This window comes from Boleophthalmus pectinirostris, unplaced genomic scaffold, assembly GCF_026225935.1.
Source record: "Boleophthalmus pectinirostris isolate CB_2022bp ecotype Guang Dong unplaced genomic scaffold, ASM2622593v1 HiC_scaffold_2826, whole genome shotgun sequence".
Lineage (NCBI taxonomy): Eukaryota > Metazoa > Chordata > Actinopteri > Gobiiformes > Gobiidae > Boleophthalmus > Boleophthalmus pectinirostris.
This window is the reverse complement of record NW_026571291.1, coordinates 1364423-1386868: the sequence shown is the minus strand read 5'-3', so window position 1 is coordinate 1386868 and position 22446 is coordinate 1364423. Positions and strand designations below refer to the sequence as shown.

The 22446-nt window shown below is 39.6% G+C and overlaps 2 protein-coding genes across 2 annotated transcripts in view; both read left to right on the top strand.

Annotated features, from left to right (window-relative positions):
* The first annotated feature begins 337 nt into the window (after positions 1 to 337).
* On the top strand, positions 338 to 12284 carry tmem203 (transmembrane protein 203). The gene is made up of 2 exons (XM_020936144.2): positions 338 to 606; positions 7110 to 12284. The coding sequence occupies exon 2, from the start codon at positions 7226 to 7228 to the stop codon at positions 7640 to 7642; it is 417 nt and encodes a 138-aa protein (XP_020791803.1). The 5' UTR covers positions 338 to 606; positions 7110 to 7225; the 3' UTR covers positions 7643 to 12284.
* A 3055-nt stretch (positions 12285 to 15339) lies between these two features.
* alad (aminolevulinate dehydratase) overlaps positions 15340 to 22446 on the top strand; it is a 42291-nt gene continuing 35184 nt past the window's right edge. The window contains exons 1-3 of the mRNA XM_055160013.1: positions 15340 to 15786; positions 19356 to 19409; positions 20729 to 20947. Of these exons, the coding sequence (XP_055015988.1) occupies positions 15438 to 15786; positions 19356 to 19409; positions 20729 to 20947 (622 nt within the window). The 5' untranslated portion in view covers positions 15340 to 15437. The remainder of the gene's footprint in view (positions 15787 to 19355; positions 19410 to 20728; positions 20948 to 22446) is intronic.

The window sequence follows — 22446 nt, the reverse complement described above, 5'->3', positions numbered from 1 at the left end:
TTTCTCATATAAAAATCATTTCTCTATCAATAATATTTTTTATCTGGTTAAGGAAAGACTGGACTTTTTATTTTCTTTAAGCAGATTTATTTTATGTTAAGATTCAAGTCTTTGCTTCTCTACCGTAAACAAAAGTCTGTTCATGAAGACTTGGGCTCAACAGACAATCTGAAGAGAACAAACAAGAATTTTCAGGATGTGGTCGGTACATTCATGTCGTTTTAAAAAGCACGACAATATCAAGTAATCCAAAGTATTCAGATTACGTTACTCACTTTAATTAATTTAATGGATTACGTTACAAACTACATTTTGAGGTCTGTAATCTGTAATCTGTAGGGGAATACATTTTAAAAGTAAACTTCCCAACACTGTTTATTTATTTATTTAATTTTGTTTTGATTATCGCCGAGTCGCATTTCAGTTCACACTCCGTATCAGTTGGTGGCGGTAACGCACCAGTAGTTGTTTGCCAACCGGAAATAAAACACGACAAGAAGAAGAAAAGAAGAAGAAGAAGAAGAAGAGCTGGCGGCTAACGTGCTAATGGCTGTTCTGTTCCGGTGTTTTTTTAGACGGAGCGGGGAGAAAACGCGTCTTTTTGAGGTGAGTTTCATATGGTTCGTACATCGCAGCGGTGTAAATGCACATTCGAGTCTTCCGGTCACAAAAGCGGCGGTTTACAGGCGCACGATCCTCCGCGCCCGAAGCTACAAAACACCACAACAGCGGAACCTCCGAGTTAAAGTGTTTATGTTTATGTTTGTTTGTTAGTTTACGTGTGTTTGTGTTTGTGCTTTTGACGTTTACGAAGCCAAAGAGAAGCCCGTGATTGTGTTCTGATCACTGACGTAAAACGGAGAGATGTCGAGCAACGTAAAGGCATATTTAGTTTAGATAAATGTCTGTCAGTATTTTGTGGCTGGGGGCCTGGATCACAACCTGGACCTGGGCCTGGATCACAACCTGGACCTGGACCACAACCTGGACCACGACCTGGATCTGGACCACGACCTGGACCTGGACCACAACCTGGACCACGACCTGGACCACGGACCTGGACCTGGACCTGGACCTGGACCTGGACCTGGACCTGGACCACGACCTGGACCCGACCTGGACCACCTGGACCACGACCTGGACCTGGACCACGACCTGGACCACGACCTGGACCACGACCTGGACCACGACCTGGACCACGACCTGGACCTGGACCACAACCACAGACAGTGTTGGGAAGGTGATTTTTAAAATGTATTCTCCTACAGATTACAGATTACAGATTACATACCCCAAAATGTAGTTTGTAACGTAATTGTAGGAGCTATTTGCTTATTTTGTTGATTCTAAAATTAGTTTATTATTTTTGTTTGTTTAATTAGTTTCTTAATTTAGTTATGTTAATTTGTATAATATATTCTTGCTATGTTAATATTATTCTTGCTAATTTCTTAGTCTAAATTGGTATTATTTACGTTAGCACCTCTTTTTTGTTTTGATGTAGTTTGGGTCACCTAGGGGATAAAGGAGGATGGTTCACATGGACCAGAGTGCACCTGGGTGGGCCTGTGGTTTTTTGCCAGTCACGAGGAGAGGCAGCAGGAGTAGGCCTTAAACATGTATTCCTTGTTGCTTGCCAAAAAAATTGAAAATAAATCTTGGAAAATCATCTCTAGTCATGGACATTGATTTGTGCTGCGTAAACCACATACCCATGGTGCAAAGGTGATTATTTGAGTTATGTTTAGTTCTGAGTTTGCCCACGCTTTTGTTTGTTACTTTTATTTGACAAATAGTCACTACAATAATCCATTGAGGTACTTAAAGTGAGTAATGTAATCTGAATACTTTGGATTACTTGATTTACTGTACAGAAGCAAAGACGAGGATATTTTCGCATAAGAAGTTTTTGTCTGATAAAAGAAAATAAAAAGCCCAGACGTTACTGAACCGTATTAAAAAATATTATTGATAGAAGAGGAGGAGACACAATCCGCGCGGCATGATTTAGTCCTGTTAAATCCTGTTTTAGACCTGGTTTTAGTCCTGGTTTAGTCCCGCTCCAGCCCGCACCTGCGATATTTTGTGCCGCTCCCGCACGCAAGTTTATTATGTTTATTTATTTATTCATTTGTTTATTTGAGACAGGGACAGCGCACAATTTTTGCATTAACCTCAACAGGAGAGATGCATTGTACATCAGCTTGTAGCACCAGTACTCATTTCCACCTGTCGTCCCTGGGCAGGTTCATTGATTGATTGTATTTAACTTACCTTGGCTATCAACTAGGGATGGGTATGATTAGTCGATTAATCGATAATTGATCATTAAGAATTTCATCGATTACGTTCATTTTAATTGACAAACCGAATGTAGGTTGCTGTGTGTATCGTGACCAAACAGGTGTGTACATGTGTCTCTGCATCAGAAGGAGCGAGACACAAACAGTGGGTCAGTCTGTAACGAACCGAAACACAAATGTGGATTTAACGATGATTTGTACAAGAAATTCCACACTTTCCGTTGCGTTGGGACAAGTGTGAGTCCATGTGCACAGTGTATAAAGCAGCACATATGTTTCTGTGTCCAGTGGGAAAAAGTTTTACCAGGTGAGAGTCGCTCAATGTGGATGACGAGGCCCCGCCCCCCTCCCCCCGTACGCTGTCCTGGTTTTGACAAACGCAAATCTGGTCACACTGACCTGTATTCACCTGAGTCATGTCTTTTAATCCAACACAAGTTGAACCACATCAGCGACACAAGAGCTGGAGTTTTATCTTCACTTAGTTTATGTAAATTAGTGATGTGGTTTTAAGTTTTGTTTCTGTGAGATTTGAACAAAACTGAATTAAACACATTATAATGTCAAACAGCTGATGTGGCTCTAGAGTCGTTACGGTTTATATGTCGTAAAGTTGAATTTATTTATGCAGGTTAGTAGTGCAGATAGTAATAATAATGATGATCATTTTAAGTATAAAAACGTTAATGATTAATCGATAATCGATCGTTAATTCTGCCGACGATCGATTAAGAAAACTTCATCGAATGTCCATCCCTAATATCAACTGTTCTTGGAGACCTGTGTAGTCCTGCAAGATGGGAACGTTTGCTTTCTTAAACTCTGTCAAACACGGAGAAGCGAAAGGAATTGGGCTGCGTATGGGAGGCGGCATGGTTAAGTCCTGGCCAAATCCTGTTTTAGTCCTCTTTTAGTCCTGGTTTTGGACCTGTTTTTAGACCTGGTTTAGTTCTGGTTTAGTGGCAAAGCCCGCGTGTCATATGGGTGGGTGGACTCTCCATGCGGCGTACGAGAGGGGGGACGGTCTGCTGCTTAAAATGTTTTTATTAATGCCAAATAAAATCTCCAGCACAAATGATGCATGATATTCTTACATTCATTGTTTGTTTATTTTACTTTACACTCAGATTTAGTTTGTGGGACTGCAGTTTATCATCCCACCCGCCCACTCCCGCATTGTGCAGTCTCGCTCCCGCCCACGCCTGCAGTGAGATTTCAAAATTTGTCCCTGTGTCGCACTGTTTTGCGTCAGGTCCCGCGGGTTGCAGGGCTCTAGGCTGCACCTGTCACATTTCGGAAATGCTCTTGTGGTCCGCAGAGACCAGTTCGAGGGCTACAGCCTTCACTGCATCAGAGGACCCTGGCGATGACGGGATCGCGACGTCATCGTTTTCCAAAAGCTGAGGTTTGCTCGTCCACACGACAATGCAACACCGACGTTCTCAGATTTCTCCACTCTGGAACCTGTTCTTAAAAAAACACAATTTTCGCCCACACGAAACGCCGACTTCTTGTGGACGAACGACCAAAACGAATAAAAACTTCGCCGTTTTGACCAAAAGACTTTGTCGTGTGGACAGGCCCTCAGATGGCCGATGTCCAAAAGCTTTTTTTATTTTTTTGTTTTGTTTTTATTGGACCTCAAAAGCCAAACTGTGGTGGTCCAAAGCAAGAAAAATGATCTGACGAAACTTTATTTAAAAATGAAAAAGCTTTTGGACATCAGCCATCTGAGTTTGAGTGCGCTGTGCATTTTTTCACGTTTATTTTACAGTTCATTGCATTTGCACCTCTACAAGAACCTTGGTGTGCGTTTTCTGTTTCATTTGAAGGTTCCTTAGAGGCACTGCACCTTATGTAGGGCGACCAGACGTCTCTTTTTACCCGGGACAGTCCCAGTTTTGAGCCTTTGTCCCCTGCCCCAGTGACTTGTCCCAGTTTTATACAAGAAATGTTGATCTAAACCAGGACTAAACTAAGACTAAACCAGGACTTAAACATCACAAACAACATTTTTGACTAATCTGATCCCTGCCAACTAGAGATGTGCAAATATATCAAAATTAGGTCTGGGTATCATTAAGAAGTTGCCGATACGATACATATCTCGATACAGCGCACTTTCGATTCGATACGATATGTTTCAAAACGATTCGATACCGTTCAATAAAAAATAAAGGCTAGATCGTGTCTGTGTTACTTAAAGTCTTTGTTAAACCGCTTCTTCTTGTGCAAAAGTTCATATGAAAAAACACAAACAAAACATATGAAAACAAACATTTAAATCCTCAAAACAGTGAAAATGTCAAATATGTCACATAAACGAGTTTCCTTCCTCTGAACAAACAACAAAACTGTAGCTGAGAACAAAATAATTGAGTAAAATATACCAAAAAAATACTATTGGTGATATATCGATACAGCAGCCCACGATATCGATACTGTATCATCTCATTAAACGATCGATATTTCAATATTTTGCACACCACTAATCAAAATTTCATGTTTTTTTTCTCTTTCTTTGTATGTGTATTAGTTTTATATTTTGTTATGTCTGTTTTGTTGATGTGCTGGGTATCCAATCCCTCAAACTTGACAAATTATAAATAAATAAAAATATATATATCGATGTAATGTGATGATCCTGTATCGATATCATGAGCTGCCATGTCGATACATCACCAAGAGTATTTTTTTTTGTTATTTTACTAAATTATTTTGTTACAGCTACAGTTTTGTTGTTTGTTTGGAGGAAGGAAACTTGTTTATGCGACATATTTGACATTTTCACTGTTTTGATGATTAAAATGTTTGTGTTTCATATGAACTTTGCACAAGAAGAAGTGGTTTAACAAAGACTTTTAGTATCACAGACATGATTTAGACTTTATTTTTTACTGAACCGTATCGAATCCATTTGAAATATATCGCATCGAAAGCTCAATGTATCGAGGTCTGTATCGTGTCGGCAACTTCTTAACGATCCCCAGCCTCACCGCCAACAGTAAAGAGGAGCATAAACTGTCATTTGTTCGGCCAAAATACAGAAATCCGTGTTTGAGAATGACCGTAAGGCAAAAAAAATAATTGCAGCGACAGAAATTCCTCAGATTGTGGATTCTCTTTTCGCTCTTTTCACAATTTTATTTACACCAACCGTCACAACCTGAGCGTGTCCCAGTTTAGAATTTTGAAAAGGTCGTTTATTGCTGGATTTCAGATGATCACAACATTCTATTGACCTTTTTAAAATCCTTGTTATCAGAATGTTCATTATTCTGGACTAGACGCAGCTGGAGTAGAGTGACCAGATTTTGAAAAAAAAAAAAAATTGGGACACACCCGAGTTGTGATGGTTGATATAAATAAAATAGTGAAAAGAGCGTGTAAGATTGTGCGTTCGCGTGTCTGTCGTGATCTGATGAGCTTCTGTTGCTGCATTTTTATTTATTTTTTGCTTTATGGTCGTTCACAAATGCAGTTTTATGTATTTTTGGAATCTGGGTAACAAGCCATGACATCATCTCTATCAGTAGTGTTTGTCCTGTTCAGTTAGTTTATGATTAGAAAGATCGGAATGTCCTGCTTTTGTCTTGACAAACTGTATCTCTACTGTATTGCTATGTTCAGACTGCAGACTGAAGTGACCCAGATCTGATTTTTTTGGCTCCTATGTGACCTGTATCTAATCTTTTAATGACAGTCTGAGGCTACGTTCAGACTGCAGGGCTTAATGCTCAATTCGGATTTTTTTTTTTTTTTTTTTTGTGAAATCCGATGTTTTTTCGAGGTCGTTCACATTTCCAATTAAATGTGACTTGTATGTGACTCCAGTGTGAACATTAAAAAAATGGCCCAAAAGTGTCCCACATGTGACACTGGAGACACGACGACGTCAACCGCAGCGAGCGTCTCTGTGTTTACAGAAGTTGTCCAAACATGGACGCAGCATCGAGCACCTGGAGATTTTAAAGTTCCTCTCGTACCGGAGCCAGAACATGAACAACTTACTTGTTTTAAGGAGGAGATTGAGAAGGAGAAGGACGAGGTTTTTGGTCGTGGTGTTTTGTGGGACAGAACGTTGGAAAGGAACGTGTGGATGTGGAGACGGAGCCAAGAGTGGTGAGTGGTGATGTGCTTTGCTTCAGTGACACGGAGTTTATTAACAATTTTCATATGACGAGAAGAACGTTTGTGTACGTTTGTGTCTTGTTGATAACGTGTAGGTGGATGAATGCACTTTGGCCGTTCAGACTGAAGTCACATGTCAAAAGATCAGATATGTATCAGTTTCAGGAGCACATATCCAAGTGTCCTGGGTCACATTTGAAAAAATCAGATCTGTGTGGTTCAGACTGTCATTAAAAGATCAGATACAGGAACATAGAGGCCAAAAAATCTGATTTGGGTCACTTCAGGCTGCAGTCTGAACGGAGCCTGAACGACACAGCGACATGAGCGGTTTTTAGTTTAGTTTTTGTGAGACTTGTACAAAACTGCATTAAACACATTATAATGTCAAACGGGCTGATGTGGCTCTAGAGTCGTTACTGTTTATCTGTTGTTAAGTTGAGTTTATTTATGCAGATTAGTGACAGTAAAAGTAATGATGATACTTATTATATAAAAACGTTAATAATTAATTGAAAATCGATTGTTAATTCTCTCGACGATCGATTTAATAAAATTTCATCGAATGCCTGTCCCTACTTTTCACACTGGGAGTTCACATCTTGCACAGAATTAAACTATTGCTTAATTTCATAATTCATATCCATGTTTTTCTGCTTTCTCTCTTTTCTGTAGTGCGCACATCCCGTTACGCTGGACTGAACCGCCTCCACGCCAACTTCTACCACCGTCCTGAAGATGTAGCCTCTCCCTTCTTCTGGACAAATAACCAAACCTCGTCCACCTCCACCATGCTGTTCTCTCTGCGGGAGCTGGTCCAGTGGCTGGGCTTCGCTACCTTCGAGCTCTTCCTGCACCTGCTGGCGTTCCTGGCGTTCAGCATGCTGGTGGCCCTCCGCGCGGACATGTTCACGCCGTCCCTGAGCTGGTGGCTGGTGTTCTCGCCGCTGTTCGCCGCCGACGGCCTCAGCACCTACTTCACGGCCATCGTGTCCATCCGCCTGTACCAGGAGAACGAGAAGCGGCTGGCGGTGCTCAGGCTCCTCTGGGTGCTGACGGTGCTGAGCCTGAAGCTGGTGTGCGAGGTGCTGCTGTGTCAGAAGATGGCCGAGCAGGAGCAGGCCAGAGATCTGTGGTTCGGGCTCATCGTGTCGCCGCTCTTCATTCTTCTACAGCTGCTCATGATCCGGGCCTGTCGGGTCAACTAGACTATAAAGAAACTATGGTGGTCCCTCGTAGCCAAAAAAAACCCGGGACTTTACACATCACGCTAGGACTGCGCGGAAAACTATCAGCTCGTGGTTTTGCGGACAAGCTTTCAGATCAGATTTGCGATTTCTGTTTTAATAGCAGGACTCGGTTCCAAGTTCACATTCTGAACGCGACAAAAACGGCGAATCCGTACTGACAAACTCATCCCCGGACGTACACCGCGCGATATTTTCGATCGTTTCGCTCAGCCCCAGCTCAAACTGTACGACCAAATCACAGGGTTTACGATTCACGTTCTCACATTAAACGATCCGATGCTCGTTGTGAAACCCTCACGAAAGGCGACTGGATTTCAGACCGGTTCGATATTCTTGCGAGCTGCGATTGTCGATCAGGAGCTGTTCGTCAGTATTTTTCGGAGTATAAGTCGCACCAGCCAAAAAATGTGCAATGAAGAAGAAAAAAACACATATAAGACGCATTTTTTGAGCTAAATGTATTTCACACATTTGAAAAAATCGGATCTGTGTCGTTCAGACTGTCATTAAAAGATCAGATACAGGAACATAGGGGCCAAAAAATCAGATTTGGGTCACTTCAGGCTGCAGTGTGAACGTAGTCTTACTGTACCTCATCTACACACTTGCCATGGCTTTTATATTTACTAAATTTCTGGTGTTAAAACGACGTACAGTATTTTTAGGACTATAAGTCACTCCGGAGTATGAAGTCACACCAGCCAAAAAATGTGTAATGAAGAAGAAAAACACATACAAGTCGCACTTTTTGGAGGAAATGTATTTTATAAAATCAGAGACCAGGAACTGACATTTCCTGTGTAAAGTCAAGTTGTAGTAAAAACAATAGAAGAGAGAACAACAGACTGTTAACGTCACATATGAACAGTTCTTCAGATAAACTATAACATAAACAACAGAACAGAACAAGTTTAACAAACTCTCCATCTCACTCCAAATCACTAAATCCATTCAATTCTTCATCCTCGGTGTCACTTCTGAACAACTCGACCTCGACCTCCGGAGGTAAACAGAGCGTCACTTCCTCTTCTGTGTCGCTGTCGTCAGACTCAGCATCAGTTCCAGTTAGAATTATTCGGGTCTTTCTGAATCCCGACAGGATGGTTTCGGTGTCACTGAAGTCCAGGCTTTGTCCATCCATCCAGTGACTTCAGGAAAGTTTCATGGTGCATCCTCCCGGTTCCCGTGAAGCTGTGTTTCCTCCAGTCCCTCACGAGTTTCTCTCTCACTCCAGACTTACTTTCTGCTGCTCGATTACCGTTTTCGTTTGAATATTTCACGACTTGCAGCAGGACAGAGGCTCTTTCTGCAGTAGAGCCAAGTGACAGTGGTGCAGGAGGAACAGGAGCAGCAGATACTCACACACAAGACTAGAGCCTCTCACCGCTTCACTCTCAACAATTTTAATATATAAGTCACAGGAAACACCCAAACCATGAAAAAAAGTGCGACTTATAGTCCGAAAAATACAATAATCTTTTCTCGTTACCTCATGTTTACTACAAGAAGCACGACGCACGATTAAGCCAAAACTCGGCCCGATCCCAAAAATCGCGCAGTGTACGCCAAGGCTTAAAAACAAGAGTCACATTTCTGGACCGTTTGTACAGGGTTAAACTTTTTTTTTTTTTTTTTTTACGCAGGATAAGACCAGAGATTTTGTCATTTGTGGAGGAAATTGTTGCACTTAATAAATTGCAGCCTTTGCGATTTCCATCCTGCAGCTCTAAATCGCGCTTTGTTGCTCGTTGTATTGTCATAAACATAAAAACGTTGCTAAAAACCGCTCAGATATGAAATATAGGCCGTAAGTGACATTTATACTCGACTAACTAGACAAGAGAAAATGATTCATATAAAAATAACTGGTGCCACCGTAAATCTGAAGAAATCGATGGGAAACACTGGGCGACGTTTGATAAGAGATTTTGAGTTTTTTGGGCGACGCTGACATTTATTAAAATCTTAATGTTTTTTTAAAAGTCCACAAACACAATAATTAGGTCGTATTTTCTTTTTTCCTTCAGAAATTGACAAAAAAGTTGAGAAAATGAATTGTAAAATTAAGTTGGAGGATATATGGTTTTTTTTTCCCCCTCAAATTTTGTTTTAAGTTTACTCCATTTTCCACTTCAGAATTGTTTTCAGTTGCTGGTGTGAAGTTAATTTTGGACAATCCAGTGCCCACGTCTGCTCCCCAACTTTACGTATAAGAGGAACTTTAATTAAATCCTCCAATTACAATTTACGCTGTTATCGTTTCAGAATTTTTTTATGTTGCGACAAACGCAGTTACCAAATTTGCAACGAATTTGAGAGATGAGATGAACTTGGCGACGCAGTTTGAGTCCAGTTTAGTCGGGATGTAGAGTTTGGTTCTGGTTTAGAATCTGTGTGTCATTCGTTCATTCGTTTTTCAATATAAAACCAAAAATAAGAAAACGATAAAACAACAGTTTTCTTCATTATTTGTCTCCAAAACCAAAATGAAAAAACTGTTGATTAATTTTTTCAGTTTTTGATTTTGTGTTTAAATGAAAAATGGAAAAAACGTCCGTTTCCTATTTCTGTGACTTAAACTGTGATGCCGGACTGAACCAGGACTAAACCAGGACTAAACCAGGACTAAACCAGGACTAAACCAGGACTAAACCAGGTATAAACCAGGACTAAACCAGGTCTAAACTGTTTTCAGTCCTGGTCTGGTCCCGGCCTCAGTCCTGGTCTGAATCATGGGCTGGTCTTGGTCTAGTCTCTGTCTCAGTCCCGGTCGGTTCCCGGGCTCAGTCCTGGTCTCAGTTCTGGTCCCGGACCTGGTTTAGTCCTGGTTCAGTCCTGGTTCAGTCCGGCATCGCACTTAAGTCACAGTTTTTTCATTTTGATTCTGGAGACAAATAATGAAGAAATTATTTATTTTTTTTGTTTTGTTTTTTTTTTGTCTTCTTTTTTTTTGTGGTTTTATATTGAAAATGAATGACACACGGATTGTTTAGTCCCAGGTTAATCCACGTTTTAATTTGGTGTAAACGCAGCCAAAATATCAAGATACAGTCCACGAGACAAGACGAGATTTTGAGATTCTTTAGAATAAATAAATCCATCCAACGATCCAGTTCCCGATTTTGGCTTCAACATTTTTGATTTCCGCTGTCATCGTAGCAGTTCTTTTTGGGACTACAGCCTCTCAAAAAATTTAACTCGCTATCAATACTTAACTCCATTTTTGTATCCAACCCAAACGTAAAAACATCTCATGAGATTATTTTCGTTTTATGTGCACAATCCCTACAGCAGCCACTTTTCAACCACAAAAACTCTAAAACACCAACAGTTTATCAGCAAAATATACAGTTTTACCTATTTCAAATTAAACCAACTCTGCCCAGAAGTATTTTTTAAGTAATTTCACCAAAAAATATTAAAAGGATTTTTTAAGACTTACTTTATTGCTCCACAAAGGAAATTACTTTTTTACTTTTTCGTTATCTCTTCATCCCCAGACGTAGTTTTTTCGATTCACTTTCAGTCGCACAACAAACGACCGTAATCTGTGTGTCATTCATTCGTTTTTCAATATAAAACAAAAAATAAGAAAATGAAAAAACAACAGTTTTCTTCATTATTTGTCTCCAAAACACAGATAATGATTCTTTTTTTCAGTTTTCGATTTTGTGTTTAAATGAAAAATGAAAAAAACGGTAACAGCCCGTTTACGTGACTTCCGTGGCTATGATGTCGGACTTTTGCACCGCATACGGACAGGACCAGGACTGATCCAGGTCCGGGACTGGGACCAGACCAGACCTGCGAGCTTTGACTCCAAAACAGCGCGCAGACAGTGACACGGAACCGTTCGGACCGCTGGTCTCGGGCTCAGTCCCGGTCTGGTTCCGGTCTGGTCTCGGACCTGGTTCAGTCCTGGTTCAGTCCGTATGCAGTGTAAAAGTCCGACATCGCAGTCACGGAAGTCACGTAAATGGGAAACAGTCGTTTTAAAAAATCGAAAACTGAAAAAACGAATCGTTATGAGTTTTTTCATTTTGGTTTTGGAGACAAATAATGAAGAAAACTGTTGTTTTTTCGTTTTCTTATTTTTGGTTTTATATTGAAAAACAAATGAACGAATGATACATGGATTGACCGTCATTACTTCAGTCTTTAAATGTAAAACGTAACGTCAAGCGAAACCTTAAAATGTAAAATCAACCAAACTGCAACAAAAAACCATCGTCTCTTCTTCGTAAACGTGGCCCAGAGTCGAAGATGTTTTCACGTTCGTTTGTATTTTCACGTTAGTCAGTGTCGACAACCATCGACGAATCACGTCACAGTGGTTTTATATTTTACGTTTACTTCATTGAACCGCTGAACACGACACATTACACACTAAGTCCAACATGTAATTTATTTTTTATATCCTGTGCCGTTGGTTTGTACAGTTTATTTGCACGTTTTGTATCCGCCGCATGTGTTTAAGCCTTTTCTTCACGTGTATGTGGACGCAGACTCTGCAAATGGTTATTTAAGTTTTAAACGGAGCTTCTTTTTCGTTTTGTACATACCTGTAAATAAAACCGTCAAATGCTGAAAATAAACAAAAGTGTTGTGATGTGTGTGATGTAGAGTTGGCTGTTGGCTGTGGCTGTGACATTTAAAGGTTTGCTATGTAACTTTTCTTACAATAGAAACAGATTAAAAAAAAAAAAAAGTTGAGTGATGTATAAAAATGAGACGGACTTGGACTCGAGTCAGACTTGAGTCACTATTTTTAGGACTTGACTTGATAAATGGACTAAGACTTGGGACTTGACTCGGACTTGAGAAGACTTGATACTTCTCCTAAAAAATTTGTTTTTAGAAAATACTTTTCTCTTTACACTTGATAAATGCGGCGCTGAATTTTACAGGAAACAAACTGGAACATATCACTCCCACTTCTGTTACTTTGGCAACAGTAACTGAAGTACTGCAATACTCAAATGTACTACAGTAACATATAGTACAACACAGTAAAACAGAAGTACAAAGAACCTGGTCCTTCCATTTCAGTGCAGACGACACAACAAAATAATGGTTATTAAACACTTTTAAATCTGAATTCTTTCTGTTCTGATGTAATGATTCACACTAAGATCTTGTCAAGACATTTAAAAAGGAAAAAACGAGCATTTCTACAATTCTTACCATCACTTTAATTACAGTTTAGTTTAAAATTCATATAAATTGCAAAAATCTAAGCTGTACTTGGTAGCTCAAAAACTCAAAGCAGACGACTTGGACTTAACTTGGACTTATGGACCAGTGACTCGAAGACTCGACTTGGACTTGTCTGTATTTGACTTGGGACTTGACTCGGACTTGAGGCCTGTGACTTGAGAAGACTTGATGTTTCTCCTAAGAAAATGTTTTTATAAAATACTTTTCTTTTTACAGTTGATAAATGCGGCGCTAAATTTGACAGAAACAAAGTGGAATATTTCCCTCCCACTTCTGTTACTTTGGCAACAGTAATTGAAGTACTGCAATACTCAAATGTACTACAGTAACATACAGTACAACACAGTAAAACAGAACTACAAAGAACACAATCCTTCCATTTCAGTGCAGATGACACAACAAAATAATGGTTATTAAACACTTTTAAATCTGAATTCTTTCTATTCTGACAATGATTCACACTGAGATTTTGTCAAAACATTTAAAAAGGAAAAAAAATTGCATTTCTACAATTCTTACCATCACTTTTTAATTACAGTTTAGTTTAAAATTCATATAAACTGCAAAAATCTAAGCTGTATTTGGAAGCTCAGAAGCTCAAAGCAGACGACTTGGACTTGACTTGGACTTATGGACCAGAGACTCGAGACTCGACTTGGACTTGTCTGTATTTGACTTGGGACTTGACTCGGACTTGAGGTCAAAGACTTGAGACTCGCAAAACAACGACTTGGTCCCACCTCTGCTGCTATAAAGTAATATTATGGTAATAGTAATGGAAAAATGGAAGACAGATAACTTAACCGTACTGTGGAACAATCCAGACTTTTCACCTGAAATGTTGCACAGAGCAGCTTTATTACAACTTACATTTACAAATATATATGAGGAGATGAGTTTACTGCAGGGGTCTCAGAGCTTTTTCCTTCAGGGAGCTTGTTTACAAAATAAAAATGCCAGAGAGCTGCTCATTTTAGCGGCTACAAGAAAGAGGAGGGCGAGGCTTTGGGTTCAGTTGGATGAAAATGAAACCCGGGTCTTTAACCTGTAGCTCGACAAGGGATTTCAGAATTAGACCTTTGTCCTGAACAACAAAAATATGGTTAATTAAATGCCTTTTACCATTGCAAATGTATAAGTTTGAAGCCCAACTTTGTGCATTAAAAAGTGGCCATGGTGGTTGGTCTCTCACCCTCATTCAGCTCAGGTCGTCTACCAGGTCCTGGGAGCCTCAGAGTTCTTCAGTATCTTTACTGTTCCAGTCCTGCACTTTTCTGGACTGAGATGTTCTGTTGTTTTTCCCAGTATCTGTTGTAGTTTCTTCCAGTTTGGGGGTTACAGCCCCGAGTGTCTGATCACCACAGCCTCCCTCCAGCTCCTCCTTGAGCCCCTGGTGTTTCTCTAGTTTCTCATGTTCCTTCTTCCTGATATCACCATCTCTTGGTGTTGTGATGTTGCACCACCACAGATCTACTGTGCCAGTTTTTCCACCACCACTATGTCTGGTTGGTTCATCTCCATCCTGTCAGTCTGTATCTGAAGTCCCACAGGATCTTGGCTCAGTCGTTCTTCACAACCTTTGGAGGTGTTTCCCACCTTGATCCTGGGGTCTCCAGCCCAGTTCTGTGCTGGACTGTCTCAGGAGCCTCTTTGTACAGTCTCCACCGTGGGTCTTTTGTGTGTGTGTGTGTGTGTGTGTATATATATATATATATATACACACACACACACACACAATTACAAACGTGTTCTAAATTGTTGGTTCCGTCTGGTAATGAAAGAAAAATCAACAATGGTCACTGAAATAACTTGAAACTAATTGCTTTTTCTTTCATTACCAGAAGGAACCAACAATTTTGAACACATCTGTGTACACACACACACACACACACACACACACACACACACACACACACACACACACATTATAATATGTGTATAAGGGTATGTGTGTTTATGTAGAAGCTGTATATATGTATTATATTTGTATATGTGTATTTTATATATATCCATGTGTTTTCTGTATCTGGGAGTTTGAGGGAAGGAGGTTTTTGGTTTAAAAGGTAGAAAAATGTAACACCAACTGGAATAACTGCAAATAATAACACTTAAATAAAAATGTGATCACAAAAGAAAGAAAGAAATAATCTGAACCCTGTAAAAGGCGGTGCTCGAGGCCTACACAACATGAACCTGAAAACCCTTCACGTCTCAGGTGTTGTGAGGTTTTCTACAAACATCTTCCATTTTAAAATCTCTCCACAATCTTCATCTTTCTTGTTTTTATGACTCTCCTGTTCTCAGCGCGCACAGTCTGTGTTATCAGACCCGGTGGCCCTTCTCCAGTGCACAAAACATCAATATTGCAGTGGAATCCTCCACCAGAGGCGTGGCTCCGCCCCCCAGCCTATGGTATCGACCCATGTGGAATCGATACTTCCGTGTTGCAGACTGCTGTGGCCTCGATCCACTCAGCTTTAAAATACTCGTTCTTTTCAAACATTCCGGGCTTTTTAACTTCAGATTTTTTATCACCATGGCTACAGACGCTCTCTTCTCAAGTGTGCCTCAACTATCCACCGATCCTGATTTTTTGGTGCCACTTCCAGCTCCACACAAAGTGAAGGGCGAGCGCAAAAGGAGCGCAGTGTGGCATTATTTCACGCGTCAGAACAGCGGGGAGGCCACCTGCGACACGTGCCTGAACACGGTGAAGAGCTGCGGCAACACCACCAACCTGGTCAAACATCTGCGCTTCAGACACACGGCGCAGTACGAGAGCTTCATGCTGCAGCGGTCCGAGCAGGAGCAGGGTCCGGCCGCCAGGGGGAGCCAGAGCAGCGCGGAGGCGGACGAGAGCGCGGCCGACGGCGAGCACGCGTACGGTACGAACGCGCTCCATCCGCGCTCTTCTTCTACGCTTCATTTTTCAGCTATTTTTATTTATTTATTATTATTATTTTTTTATTTATTTATTTAAAATCTACAATGTAATAGACAATGGTACAAACAGAAACATCGCTGGAGGTTTAAGAGTTCGTTTGTGCACAACGTCTTTATGAATAACACAAATATACATCTGTGTTGGGAAACGTACTCCCCTACAGATTACAGTGTTGGGGAGTAACAGATTACATGTACCGGAGTTATGTAATCAGAGTACAAATTATGAGTAACTCTATTCAGTTACAGTTACTGTTTCAGTGAGTGGTAATTGGATTACAGTTACTTGGTTGAAATAAATGGATTACACGGCGGTATTTTCCTGTTTTCACATTTTGGGCTATTCCCGTTTTTTTTTTTTTTTTTCGGTAATACTACTCATTGCTGGACACTAAACCAGGTCTAAACACTATGACACTAACAGTAGTGTGGACATCATTTAAAGCAGCAGTGATCTCATGTAAAAAACAATTTCTCTATCAATAATATTTTTAATCTGGTTAAGGAAAGTCTGGACTTTTTGTGTTTTTTAGCAGATAAAACATCTTTGTCTTTGCTTCTCTACAGAAAAACAAAAGTCTGTTCATGGAGACTTGGGCTCAACAGACAATTTGAAGACAATAAACAAGAATTTTCAGGATGTGGTTGCTAGCAGTTGTAACATAATCCATTAAATTACTTAAAGTGAGTAATGTAATCTGAATACTTTGGATTACTTGATATTGTCGTGCTTTTTAAAACTACATGAATGTAACAACCACATCCTGAAAATTCATCTTTGTTCTTCAAATTGTCTGTTGAGCCCAAGTCTCCATGAATAAGAAACTGTTTATACTGTAGAGAAGAAAAGATGAGAATATTTTAACATAAGAAGTTTAGTTTTATCTGCTAAAAGAAAATAAAAAGTCCAGACTTTACTTAACCAAATTAAAAATATTATTGATAGAGAAATGTTTTTTTATATAAGAATCACTGCTGCTTTAAATTATGTCCACACTACTGTTAGTGTCATAGTGTTTAGTCCTGGTTTAGTCCCTGTTTAGTCCCTTTTAGTCCTGGCCATCTCAGATTTGTTTTTTGTTGTGTTTTTTTTCAGTCGTTCCTGAGTTATGGCCTGTAGAAATTTATAATCATGTTTGAGAGACCAGAACTTCATAAAAATCAGAGCGAGGAAGCTTAAAATATGTATTATTGTAGATTCTGGATCACAGATTCTGAATCTGTAATAAATGTTTTAGTAATAGTAGATGTTTTTATTACTTTAAACTAATCAGAATATGTCAAAATTTCTCTGGTAAAAATTTTATCAACATTTAACTGTGCCTCATGGGGAACCGAGGGTCCAGGGGCCAAAAAGATCACATTTGGTCTGTGACCATATTTGTGTCTCTACACCGTCCACATGAAAACTCAGAAAAGTGTGAGATTGTTGTCAGAAATGTTCATTCTCTCAAATATTCAGGTTCTACAAATAGTTTGTAAATATCTGCTTAGAGTAAATAGATCTTGGACCTCAAAAATTGAAAAAAACAAAACAAAAATTTGAGATTTTGGGGTCCCACAGCGCCGCCCTTAATAAAGACACACAATATTTGACAACAGATTCAAAATCTATGACCAAGAATCTACAATAATCCAAATTTTCAGCTTCCTAGCTCTATTTTTGATGAAGTTATGGTCTCTCAAAAATGCTTATAATTTAAGGTTTCCGAAAATTTCTACAGGCCATAACTCAGGGACGACTGAAATATGAGGTAAAATTTTAGATGATTTAATTTGGTCAGTTTAGAATTTTTTTTAGACTTTTTTTCCAGCCAAATCTGAGACGACTCATTGGGGAGGGCGGCTGATATCATATTTTCACAGAGCCCTGATTGTTTTCAGCTGAAAGGACTTAAAGACAAAAGATTAACAGTGTGACGAGTTTGTGGAGCCGATCCCCAAAACAAATAACGAGAAGGAGAAACATTTGTGGATCAGAAGTTTGGGAAATTTCTTCTAAAAACAGTGAAACGTCTCTCATCTTTGTTCACACGTCGTCCTCCTGCTGAGACTGTGACCAGATCAGCGTCAGATTTCATTAAACCTGAACTGGATTTGGTGTTTTTACAGGGTCCAGTCTCGTCACAAACTGTAAAAATGCTCAGTATAAGTCAAAATTTTTCCATTCTCTCGTGTTTCTCTGCAGTAATCGGACACTGAACGTGCCTCAGATGGAGATGGGGGCAGGAGTCACTTTAGTCTGTACTGATTTTATTGAATTTCCATAATCAATATTAAAACTGAAATCCGCGCAAATGACGAAACGGATCAATAAATCAAACACATGAACAATACTCCTTTTAATGTGGCGTTATTTATTTTTTTTTTAAACATGATCAAACGCAGAATTTTGCAGTTTAAATATGTTTTCGAACTGTGGCGGGGTAAATATCGAAACCGAATCGATAATTATTGGTCCGTGATCGGCTCGGGTCTTTTTAACGGAGAGATCAGTCAGTAAAAGAAAAAAAAAAATACTCGTTGGACTTTTATTTGGTTTTAAATGGCGACAGTTAAAAGCTTAAAATAGATAATACTCCCTACAACTGTACAACAACTCACCCTTATGTGACAGATAATACTCCCTACAACTGTACAAACAACGTACACTTATGTAACAGATAATACTCCCTACAACTGTACAAAAACGTACTCTTATGTAAAGGATAATACTCCCTACAACTGTACAACAACTCATCCTTATGTAACAGATAATACTCCCTACAACTGTACAACAACTCACCCTTATGTAACAGATAATACTCCCTACAACTGTACAACAACTCACCCTTATGTAACAGATAATACTCCCTACAACTGTACAACAACTCACTATTATGTACTTATGTAACAGATAATACTCCCTACAACTGTACAACAACTCACCTTATGTAACAGATAATACTCCCTACAACTGTACAACAACTCACCTTATGTAACAGATAATACTCCCTACAACTGTACAACTCACACTTATGTACAGATAATACTCCCTACAACTGTACAACAACTCACCTTTATGTAACAGATAATACTCCCTACAACTGTACAACAACTCACCTTATGTAACAGATAATACTCCCTACAACTGTACAACAACTCACCTTTATGTAACAGATAATACTCCCTACAACTGTACAACAACTCACTCTTGTATAAAGCTGAGATTTTATATATATATTTTTTTACTTATTTTTCTATTTTATTTTAACTTTTACATTTACATTTATATAATTTTGTCTTTTTTATTCTTTTTATTTATTTTTTTTACTTATTTAGAATTTATTATTACAATTTATATTTTTGTTATATTATTTTTTATTATATTATATTGTGGTATGTCTAAGTATTTATGTGTTTCAAAAAAAAAAAAAAAACGGTATCAGAAGATTTGGGAGTGTAATCGAACTGTTTACAGACCGATTAATCGATTAAACTAAATATTTACGTGTGAATTTTGTTTTTGCAGAGACCGAGGAGATGGACTTTGGTTCTTTCAGCGTCACTCAGGTTTCTCCTCGAGGTAAATCCAGAGAAACGCTCGGACACACTTTGTTGTTTGTTTTATTCTCCGTGTATTTTGTAGCAGTGGGAATGTTGGGAATGTCCTTCGATAAGATTTTACGTAAGGTCACGTTCACTTCTGCTGCGAGTTTTCTGTGAGCCGAGGTCACTTCAGACGCGAAAGAGAAAAACAAGACTCGGCTTCGACCAATCGGCTTCGTTCGTCTCACAAAATCAAACTTCTCTGTGTCGTCGTCAGAGTAAAGACCAGAGGTGTGGACTTGGACTCGAGTCAGACTTGAGTCACCGTTTTTAGGACTTGAGACTTGACTTGATAAAATGGACTAAGACTTGGGACTCGACTTGGACTTGAAGGTCAGTGACTTGGGACTTGACTCGGACTGCTAGTGACTTGATGCTTCTCTTAAAAAAATATAAAGTATGTTTTAAAAAAAAATACTTTTCTCTTTACAGTTGATCAGTCCTGTTTTAGTCCAGTTTTAGTCCAGTTATAGTCCTGGTTTAGACCTGGTTTAGTCCTGGTTTAGTCCTGGTTTAGTCCTGGTTTAGACCTGGTTTAGACCTGGTTTAGTCCTGGTTTAGGGTTTAGTCCTGGTTTAGACCTGGTTTAGTCCTGGTTTAGTCCTGGTTTAGTCCTGGTTTAGTCCTGGTTTAGACCTGGTTTAGACCTGGTTTAGTCCTGGTTTAGACCTGGTTTAGTCCTGGTTTAGTCCTGGTTTAGTCCTGGTTTAGACCTGGTTTTAGTCCTGGTTTAGTCCTGGTTTAGTCCTGGTTTAGACCTGGTTTAGTCCTGGTTTAGTCCTGGTTTAGACCTGGTTTAGTCCTGGTTTAGTCCTGGTTTAGACCTGGTTTAGACCTGGTTTAGTCCTGGTTTAGTCCTGGTTTAGACCTGGTTTAGTCCTGGTTTAGTCCTGGTTTAGACCTCCTGGTTTAGACCTGGTTTAGTCCCTGGTTTAGTCCTGGTTTAGACCTGGTTTAGACCTGGTTTAGTCCTGGTTTAGTCCTGGTTTAGTCCTGGTTTAGACCTGGTTTAGACCTGGTTTAGTCCTGGTTTAGTCCTGGTTTAGACCTGGTTTAGTCCTGGTTTAGTCCTGGTTTAGACCTGGTTTAGTCCTGGTTTTAGTCCTGGTTTAGACCTGGTTTAGTCCTGGTTTAGTCCTGGTTTAGACCTGGTTTAGTCCTGGTTTAGTCCTGGTTTAGTCCTGGTTTAGTCCTGGTTTAGTCCTGGTTTAGTCCTGGTGGTTGGAGATAAAACTATAAAATCCGGAGCAACAACAGATCTTCAAACTCTCTTCTTCTTCTTCCTTTCTGACACAGAGAGGAAGTTCCCCGGCGACCGTAAACGGAGCCCGGTGTGGAGGTACTTTACGCGTCACATCAGCGGAGAGACGACCTGCGACGTTTGCCTGAACCCGGTGAAGAGCTGCGGAAACACCACCAACCTGGTCAAACACCTGCGCCTCAAACACCGCGTGGAGTACGAGAGGTTCATGGTGCAGCGCTCCGAGCAGCAGCTGGGGGGCGCCCTCGCTTACGGTACTGCACCTCACACACTCATGCATCTGTGGGCAGAGGAGCCAAAAAACTGTACTCTAGTAAAAGGAACAGTACTTCAAAACAAGTAAGAATAAAAAAATATATTTGGGAAAACTACTGCACTCAAGTAAAGTTTTCGTTTTTCAAAATAAAACCAAAAAAAATAAGAAAATTTAAAAAAAATCAAACAAAAAAAAAACTATTTCCTTCATTATTTGTCTCCAAAATAATAAAAAACAACAACAACAACAAAAAAAACAGATAATGATTTGTTTTTTTCAGTTTTCGATTTTGTGTTTAAATGAAAAATGGAAAAAACGGATAATGGACTAAACCTGGACTAAAACTGGACTAAAAAACTGGACTCAACCAGGACTAAAACTGGACTAAAACTGGACTGAAACTGGACTGAACCAGGACTAAACCAGGACTAAACCAGGACTAAACCAGGACTAAACCAGGACTGAACCAGGATTGAACCAGGACTGAACCAGGTCTAAACCAGGCCTAAACCATGACTAAAACAGGACTAAACCAGGACTAAACCAGGACTAAAACTGGACTAAAACTGGACTAAAACTGGACTGAACCGGGTCTAAACCAGGACTGAACCAGGACTAAACCAGGACTAAACCAGGACTAAACCAGGACTGAACCAGGTCTAAACCAGGCCTAAACCATGACTAAAACAGGACTAAACCAGGACTGAACCAGGACTAAACCAGGACTGAACCAGGACTAAACCAGGACTAAACCAGGACTGAAACCAGGTCTAAACCAGGCCTAAAACTGGACTAAAACTGGACTAAAACTGGACTAAAACTGGATTGAGTGTCGGGAACAGGACTTGGACTGAGACCAGGATCAGACTGAGACCGGGACCAGACTGAGACTGAGACCGGTTCAATCCTGGTTCAGTCCTGGTTCAATCCTGGTTCAGTCCTGGTTCAGTCTATTATCCATTTTTTCCATTTTTCATTTAAACACAAAATCATAAACTGAAAAAAAAAAAAGTTTTAAAGTTTTTTTCATTTTGGTTTTGGAGACAAATAATGAAGAAAATAGTTGTTTTTTCGTTTCCTTATTTTTGGTTTTATTTTGAAAAACGAATGAATAAATGACACATGACATGTCACAACATTTGATTTATAATTTGAATTTAATGTAATTCACTTCAAATTGATGCACAAAATCTGTTTTTTTTAAACTGACAGACACAAAAATGAGACACATTTTGTCACATGAACCTTTTCTCACTTTAGATTCACTCACAGCGGGAAGAAGAAGCACGACTTTTACTCGAGTAATAGTACTGTTACTTCAGCAGTGACGTCACTCAACCAGGAGTAAAAGTTTTGCTGCTGGAAAAGAACAGTTTGTTTAAAAAGAGTAAATGTGAGTGAGTTCGACGGCGCTGAGGATGGAGCGTCTCACAAACAAACGTTCAGACAAATGTGACACTTTTTACTACAAATGTGAAAAATAATGTGATCAGTTTG